A 9337-nucleotide genomic window follows, 5' to 3' on the forward strand; every position below is an offset into this window, starting at 1 on the left:
TTCACTTCAGGTATATAATGATGAAGTATTACTACTTAAACAAGATGGCAAATAGAATCGAATGAAAATTATTTCTATTTTAGATTAGAACAAATCTCAGTAAAACTCACTTCAGTTATAAGTTACACAAATTGTCATTGCATTTTTTTTTCTGGAAATTAGTATTATCATTATTATTATTATAATTTTTCTTATCTCTATGAGCAGGCATGTTTTTTTTTTATCTCTGTGGTTTAGTGCGCCACTCGTAATCGTGCAATGCGCCACTGTTGACGCATGCGTCCTAGATTAGCCACCCCTGATCTACAGGTTATAACTGGGAATGGCACCAGTTGTCATCGAATATCAAACACCTGACCCCACCTATGGCAATAACGGCTCTGAGGCTTTCTTTCCTGGTCCTCGGCAAGTCATTTTATTGTTGTGAGTAAAAGATATAATTTTTTTTTCTTCTGTTACGCAGTATTATTACAATGTAATAATTTTTTAAGAGATATTTGCATGTGGTTACACAAACAAACATGCACACACTCACACACACTCACACACACACACACACACACATATATATATATATATATATATATATATATATATATATATATATATATATATATATATATATATATATATATATATATATATATATATATATATATATATATATATATATATATATATATCATCATCACCATCATCTTCTCCTACAGCTCTTGACGCAAGAACCTCGGTTAGATTTCGCCAGTCGTCTCTATCTTGAGCTTTTAATTCAATACTGCCCCATTTATCATCGCCTACTTCGTGCTTCATATAGGCTAGGACTTCTAACTCTAGTGCCTTTCGGATCCTAGGTGAACATTTGGTAAGCTTATCTCTCTGGGAGAGGGCGAAGAACATGCTCAAACCATTTCCATCTACCCTTCATCAAGATCTCCTCTAATCTCTCTTCTAATTTCATTTCTAATCTAGGCTTGCCATTCAACTCCCAATATCCTTCTGAGGGCTTTGTTCTCAAATCTACTAAATCTATTGAAGATTGTTTCATTGTCATACCATGACTCGTGTCCATAGAGTAACACCGATCTCACTAAACTGATATATAGTTTAATATCATATATAATTTCAAGCTAAGACAAGGAATGGCCAGGTAATGGCTACATATGACTCAGCAGTAGCAGATTTTGACTTTTCGTTCAGGCGAGCGCCAGGCAGTGACGTTCCCAATGCTTTTTTCCCCAGCTTATATCCTCTTGACTCTACTATCTATTTGAAGACTGTTTCGTTATATGTCTAAAAAATCAAGAGACTATTAAGGAGAAGTTATTCAGTTCGAAATGCTTTCAAGTCATCTATACTAATAGTAGCCTAATATTCATTTTTTAATATATTACAATCATGGAGCAAATAATACTTTGAACTTAATTTTTTAGAACTGTTGAAGTATCATTGTATACATTATAAACAGTCAAAATAATAATTTTAGTATTATAAGCTGAGATGTGTTTATGATAGATAAACTCCCAACGATTCAAACTCCTAGCATGATATGATATGAGATATGATAAAAATGTAATATATTATAATATAAAAAAAAAACTTTATGATCGCAACTCAGGTATTCATGGTAATAAGTCTACCACTAATACTTCATAGATTTATCAGTTAATTTATTTTCAGACAAATTTAATGATATAGTTCGTTATGTGTAGAACGAGATCTGTTAATAAACACAATATTCCATGATTTCCAATATAAGGAAAAGTAGCAAGGATTAGAGTATTTCGGAATAGTGCACTGATTATGGCCATATAAATAAATCCTCCAAGTTCATCACTCCTTCGGTTTCTCTCTTCTTCTGCAGCCACTTTTTTCGTTATACTCCTAGTCATCAAACAATTAGGAAGCAGATACGGGTAGTCCTTCTCGAGTTCTGCCGTAGGACCATACTTCAATGGTTTCTCCGTTACAATGGGACAAAACACCAACGGCGCTCCACCAACTTCGTTACCCAGCACGACTTCTACTCCACTTGACAGTCAATGAATCCTTTACCGCAAAATCATAATGAACTGTTACCAACTCGCATGATAGTTTCAAATAACATTTTGGGGTAACCTCCTCACCTCATATTCCTTTCAAAATGACCGAATCTCCTGGTAGAGACTGTTTCACCAATGGGTGTACACCTCATGTCACTACACAGGTTACAACCTGTGTCACACAAAATCTTAAGCGGGATCTCCTCGCTCCCACCCAGAACAGGTAACATACCTTCATAAATATATGGTTTAAAGACATTCACATTATTTGAGGTTGTCCTGTTCATTATGTAAACGTTAGCTAGTTCAATTTCCTTGTAGTCCTTTCCCATTTTTTTCTTCGTCTTTGGTTTCTGTGAAGTTCGATTATCCTTAACCATAGTAATATGTCCTCTCTTGCCACACTTATAACAGACAATATTAACCTTCTGCAGTCACTCACAACACCTGAAGGAGGATGATTCGACGATTGTTGCTATGGTACTATCACATTCTGCTTTGGAACATTACTAGTGGTACTTCCGTTGTAATTATTGAACTTGTTCACAAAGTTATTACTGAACTGGTTTCCATGGGTCGGCAAATACTTAACACTTTGTCTTAACGACGGTTGAAATTTCATACCCGAGGATGGTTTACGACTGATGATATAGTCTTCACTCGTAAATATTGTTGCAACACTATCAATTCTTCTAAATCATCCATCTCTCTCATAGTCGCAGCTTCTATCCATCTCTTAAAACATCGTCGTACTTTATAATGGTAATCAAGGAAAGTCAATTTCCCATGCTTCCTGAAACTACAGAATCTCTTATAATATTCAGGGGTCATCTGATTCCCTTTTAGAACGCTCCATTTAACTTGTTGATACTCCTTCCTCTGGTCCTGAGACATGGCAAGATATGCACTGCATTCTTTCCCAATGAGGACACTCTGCAATAAAACAGACCATTTATCTTCTGGCCATTCCATAGTCGACGCCAGCATTTAAAAATAATCGAAGAATTCGCCGGGAGCTTCTTCTGTGAAATTTCGAATAAGCCTCGGCGCAATCGTCACATTAAACGTGTGATTTTGCATAGCAGAGGTTGCCTCTGTCTGAGTAGCTGACCTTGCACGAGCATTCAACAGTTACAATTCCCCTGTGTATCTAGATTCTTCTCTCTCACTCTCTTGTTAACCATCTTGCAATTTCTCTTCCTTCCATTTCCCTCACATATCTGGCAGTTTCTCTTGCCTCTTTTTAGTTCTCTCTGTCTTTCTTCTCGCTTTGCTTCCATTTCCCTTGCACGTTTGGGAATTTTTCTTGCTTCTTCTCTCTCTCTTTTTTCCTGTTTTTCCTGTTCTGCCATCATCTTCTACTTAATCTAATTCTCTTTCGCTGCAATTCGTCGAATCTCAGCTTCTACATTTCTTTCTGTTTTCATTCCTTTAAATCCAAGGTCAACTGATAGTTGCTTTGCTGCAAGTTCTGCTTCAGCTTTCTCAAAAAGTTATCAAGCTGTTACAATATCTTCTCCCAACAACTTTCCTGAGTTTATCAATGCCTTCCAACGCGAGACTCTTGATTTGGCCTTTAATCATTCCACTCCATTCATGGTCGCTACATGCCATTAAATTAGAGAGCCAATGAGTTTCAGTTACATTAGCTTCTGACAATTGCTGAACAATTGGGTTTTCCAAAAACTCTGGCCCATTTAGTTGTGCCATCTAATACCTTAGAAAACTTATACCTCTCCAAAAAAATTATCCTAACAATACACAGAATCCTCTGAACATTAAACTGTTCAAGCCTTTAATGAAAATATGGACCTTTTCGCACAAATATTCATAACAGACTCTCTCGATTCCAAGGTATGGGGACTGCAAAAGTATATTACGGCTCGATAATTACATGAATTCCTGAGCTCCAAAACTCACCTGATTATAATGATTAAGTGTGTTACACATAGAAAATATCAGAGCTCTGAGAATAATATGCAACTCCCAGATGGCAATATATATGAACACTGAATATCCAAAAGTCTCCTACGTAACACCCAAAACAAAACTGGGTGATTACTTAATAAAAACTATTCAAAACTAACCACGTACTTCCGCTTTTAGTCAGGGATTAGGAGCAGAGCACTGATAAAAAATATTGGTGATAGAAATAATACATACTTCACAAAATTGAATATACTCTAAAGAAAGTTGTTAATAATAAAGAAGAATTAACACCAACATTTAATCATTCGAAATATTAAATCTTAACAAAACCTTACATGAAGAAAAGAAAATTTCTCTCTGTGAAAATTATACAATCACTTGTTTCACTAGATTTTATTTTATAAGAAATATTTAATTTCGACAATTAATGAAAAGAGTTAACACTTTAACACTCTAGAGGACATACAATTATAAAATTTACATATATGTAACTGTTACTCTTAAGTCTTTTGGTTCACACAGGGTTAAAGAAAAAAAATACCCTTAACTATTTAACCTACATCTCACGCAGCCAATTGTAAATGTATGTTAAAGTTCTCGCATTAACACACTACACTGGAATCAACATCCAAAAAAGTTTCACCAAAGTTTTAACATCATTATACGCAGTATAAGTTGAGTAAAAAATTTATTCACGTTAGAGAGGATATAGACTTTAGAGGAGAGAGGGCAGGCAAACTTTGGCTCTTTCAAAAGGATAGGCTAGGACTCTTCTACTGCCTATGCATTCCTAGGGTGTATATATATATATATATATATATATATATATATATATATATATATATATATATATATATATATATATATATAATTTATAAAAATACATATATATATATATATATATATATATATATATATATATATATATATATATATATATAAATGGGTGTGTATTGAAAGAGTGACATTTCGAAAGAGTGACCAAACACAAGAGTGGCAAACATGAATAAAAATTAAAAAGAGTGACATAACGAAAGAGTGACAAACCAAAATAAAAATTCAAAAGAGTGACATAACAAAAGAGTGACAAAGCTAAATTAGAATTCAAATGATTGACAAATTGAGGCTTCTTTTCTCTCTAACTCCAAACTAGTGGTTATGCTAAATAGTAGTTGTGGATACTTTGCTTTTTTTTCTCTCTTTTTCTCCTTTCTGTCTCTTTTTCAATAATTTCGAGAAAATACTTTAGTTGTCTGAGAGTTTTCGGCCGGATTGTTTTATACTTACAGAGAAGATTTTTTTTTTCCAAATCCGGCTGCCCATAATGGACGAATACACTTTTGGGAAATCTCAGAAAGGAAAAAAAAAGTTAGTCTATAGACGGCACATAAAGTATATCAACATCAAAGATCCTGAGAACATAATCATTATTTCAGGTGCGAGGTCAAAAACTGTGGTGGTGCTGCAACACTTCGTGGGATTCAGTTTTTAAAACACAAGGTGGTATGATATCTGAAGGAAAGGAACATAACCATGCACCAATTGCTGGGAGAAATGATGTACTACAATGTATTGATGAAGTGAAAGGTCTGGCAAAGAGTAAAACTGCAACACCGGCGGCAATCGTGCAGGAAACCAGACAGAAAATAGATATAAGCTATGCTGTTGAAATGCCATCTACATCAGCTATAAGACAAGCTATTCACCGTATACGTAAAAAAGAATTTCCAGTGGAAGCAAATTCTGCCACTGATTTAGTAATCCCAAATAAGCTGAAGGTTACTCATACTGGGGAAAGAAACTTCCTTTTGTATGACAAAAAGACCGAAAGTGAGACTTTGATTGCAGAATTCGAGGAGGAAGAGGTACAGGAAAGAATTCTAGCTTTCGGTAGTGAAAATAATTTACGAAGACTAGCCGAGTCGGATATCTGGTTCCTTGATGGGACATTTAAAACGTGTCCTAAGCAATTCTATCAAATATACACTATCCATTACATATTCCAGGGGCAAATATTACCGGTTGTCTATGTGTTGCTGCCTGGGAAAACAACGCAGATATATTCATCAATGCTAAAACATTTACTTTCAGTTGCAGGAGCAAAAGGAATTCAGTTAACTCCTAGATTCATCTTGATAGATTTTGAGTTATCTTGTATCAAAGCTCTCCAAGAAAAATTTCCCGAGGCTAGAATAACCGGATGCTTTTTCCACCTATGGCAAAGTATTTACCGAAGTATTCAAAAGTATGGTCTCGTTGATGTTTACAAAAATAATTGCGATTTAGCTTTAGGTTTACGACAGTTGGCAGCGCTCGCATTTCTACGACCTGATGACATACATGATGCATATCTATGTCTTGCAAATAACATCCCAGATGAGGCAGAACCAGTTTACAAATATTTCGGGGAAAGGTATGTGCTAGGTTGGCGCATAATTTCACGAAGGGGAAGGCCAAGACAAAACCAATTACGTCACCCTCCACGGTTTCATCCAACTTTTTGGAGCATCCATCACTTGCAAGAACGCAATCTCCCAAGAACGAATAATGGAGTAGAGGCTTGGCCCAGGAGATTTGAAACCGTCGTTGAGCGTTACCATTTGGTTGTGTACTCAATGATTCGGGAATTTGTCAAAGAAGACCATCGAACAGACCAAGAAATGCAACGTTTAACATCGGGCATTAAACCGTCTAAGAAAAAAAAGAGAAGAAATCCAAAGAGAAATAAGGCTGACAACAGTTTTAAGTAGAGAGGGGGAAATCAGTTTGAGTGATTACATAAGGGGTATTGCACACAATTTACTTTTTGGTGCAAGTAATAGCTTAACAACTTAGACGAAGACATTAGTGAAGGTGAACAATAAAAATTTTTTCTTTTTTTTTCTTTTTTTACGAGAAATACGACTTTTTTTTAAAGAACTTTTATGTTTACATATGTATTTCACCGTTCAATAAAATTTCAATGATTTTTTTTATTTAACAAAAATGTTTAATTTTCAAAGTACTATTGTATATTTACCATATTTTTATAATTATATATTTTTATATTTGTGTATTTATTTTTATTGTATGTTCTACAAAAAATAAATATCTTAATTACTGAATCAGTTTTAATAACCAGTGTCACTCTTTTGATCAATATAGTAAATTGTCACTATTTTGTTATGAATCTCTTTTGATCCGTCACTCTTCTGAGTAGCATTTTTGTCGCTCCTATGTTATGTCATTCTTCTGAATTGTCACTCTTTTGAAGAGATCCCATATATATATATATATATATATATATATATATATATATATATATATATATATATATATATATATATATATATATATATATATATATATATGTGTGTGTGTGTGTGTGTATGTATGCATGCATATGTATGTATATGTATATGTATATGTATATATATGTATATATATATATATATATATATATATATATATATATATATATATATATATATATATATTATCTTAATACTTTTAGAATTTTCTAATAGATCATTCTCGTAGTGTGGGGGGCATGGTATAGCGGCGTAATTTTGCCAACTTAGTGAATTGAAGAGGGGGTACTAACTTTGCGTGCGAGGCAAATCACTTCCAGCTAACTATACCCACCTCTCTCTTGTGACAACAAAACATCCTAACCACGTGGAAACATGAAGATGACGTAATCCCTTGTGCTCATTACACATTTTGAATTGAATGAAAATACAATTACAAGAATGAAGAAAGTCTTTTGTAATTTACATACATTTACATAAACCTATGAAATTGAAACTCACCTTACGAGCTGGCTATATATGTCTTATATACAAAAATTGAAAACATTAATGAAATATTTATTCTCATGCTGGACCTACTTTGTAAGTATATATATATATATATATATATATATATATATATATATATATATATATATATATATATATATATATGTGTGTATATATATATATATATATATATATATATATATATATATATATATATATATATACACATATATATATATATATATATATATATATATATATATATATATATATATATATATATATATATGTATATATATATATATATATATATATATATATATATATATATATATATATATATGTATATATATATATATATATATATATATATATATATATATATATATACATATATATATATATATATATATATATATATATATATATATATATATATATATATATATATATATGTACATATAAATATATATATGTATATATATATATATATATATATATATATATATATGTACATATAAATATATATATGTATATATATATATATATATATATATATATATATATATGTATATTTATATTTATATATATATTTGAGTGAGGGTACCCTAGCGTGGGGAATGGTTATTAGGCTAAAGTCTCTTACACTCCCTAGTATGCAATGGCCAGCGTGGTGATGATTTTGACAAAACAGTGTGAGGTCATTCTCTTGCAGTGAAATAGTAACAGCTGCATTTGTTTTCAACGTAATTTTATTTATGAACATACAAATATACAGTATATATATATATATATATATATATATATATATATATATATATATATATATATATATATATATATATATATATATTCATATATATATATATATATATATATATATATATATATATATATATATATATATATATATATATATATATATATATGGATGCGATAAGTGAAGAGGTGAGAAATTAAGACTAGTGGAAGTTGCTCTATGCAGATAATTTGGTGATTACCACTGAAAATGAGAAAGATATACAAGGAAGGACTATAGAGTGACAGGAGACTTTTGAGAATGGTGACTTGAGAGTAAATTTAGTTACGACTGGAGCTCTCGGTGGCAGTGCGGAAAGTAGAGACAACATAGCTATGTATGAAAGTAGAGGTTCGATTATTAATCACGTGTAACCCTTCAGATTTTTATTGATATTATTAGGTAGGCTACAAACTTACTTATAAAAGCAAGATGTTTTAAGCCCAAGGGCTCCAACCAGGGAAAAATTGCCCAACCAGGATAGGATATAAAGAAATAAATAAACACCATGAGAAATAATTATCAATCATTAACACCTATTTTATATAAAAAAAGTATAAAAAGATATATGACAGCCTGTTCAACATAAAAACATTTGCTGCAATTTTTGACTTATTAATTTATTTGAGATTTACTAGAAGTTGGGAGGAAGAAGGTGAGGCTGAAGTAGAGAATAGCAGGATTAGTTTGTGATCTGATATTACCATTCAAGATAAAAGTTGAGATCTGTAACACAGTAATGAAATCTGTGTTAATATATGAATCGGATATGTGGGTTCTAAAACAAATAG

At 31.9% G+C, this 9337-nt stretch overlaps 1 protein-coding gene across 1 annotated transcript; it reads left to right on the top strand.

Annotated features, from left to right (window-relative positions):
• The first annotated feature begins 5473 nt into the window (after positions 1-5473).
• Positions 5474-6718, top strand: LOC137655410 (uncharacterized). The gene has a single exon (XM_068389303.1). It carries the CDS (start codon positions 5474-5476, stop codon positions 6716-6718), a length of 1245 nt encoding a protein of 414 aa, XP_068245404.1.
• The last annotated feature ends 2619 nt before the right edge of the window (positions 6719-9337 follow it).

Source organism: Palaemon carinicauda, chromosome 16 (genome assembly GCF_036898095.1).
Source record: "Palaemon carinicauda isolate YSFRI2023 chromosome 16, ASM3689809v2, whole genome shotgun sequence".
NCBI classification, from domain to species: Eukaryota; Metazoa; Arthropoda; class Malacostraca; order Decapoda; family Palaemonidae; genus Palaemon; species Palaemon carinicauda.

What these genes read in the sequence shown, in the direction of transcription:
- LOC137655410 (XM_068389303.1), top strand. Translation starts at nt 5,474, where the DNA reads ATGATATCTGAAGGAAAGGAACATAACCATGCACCAATTGCTGGGAGA.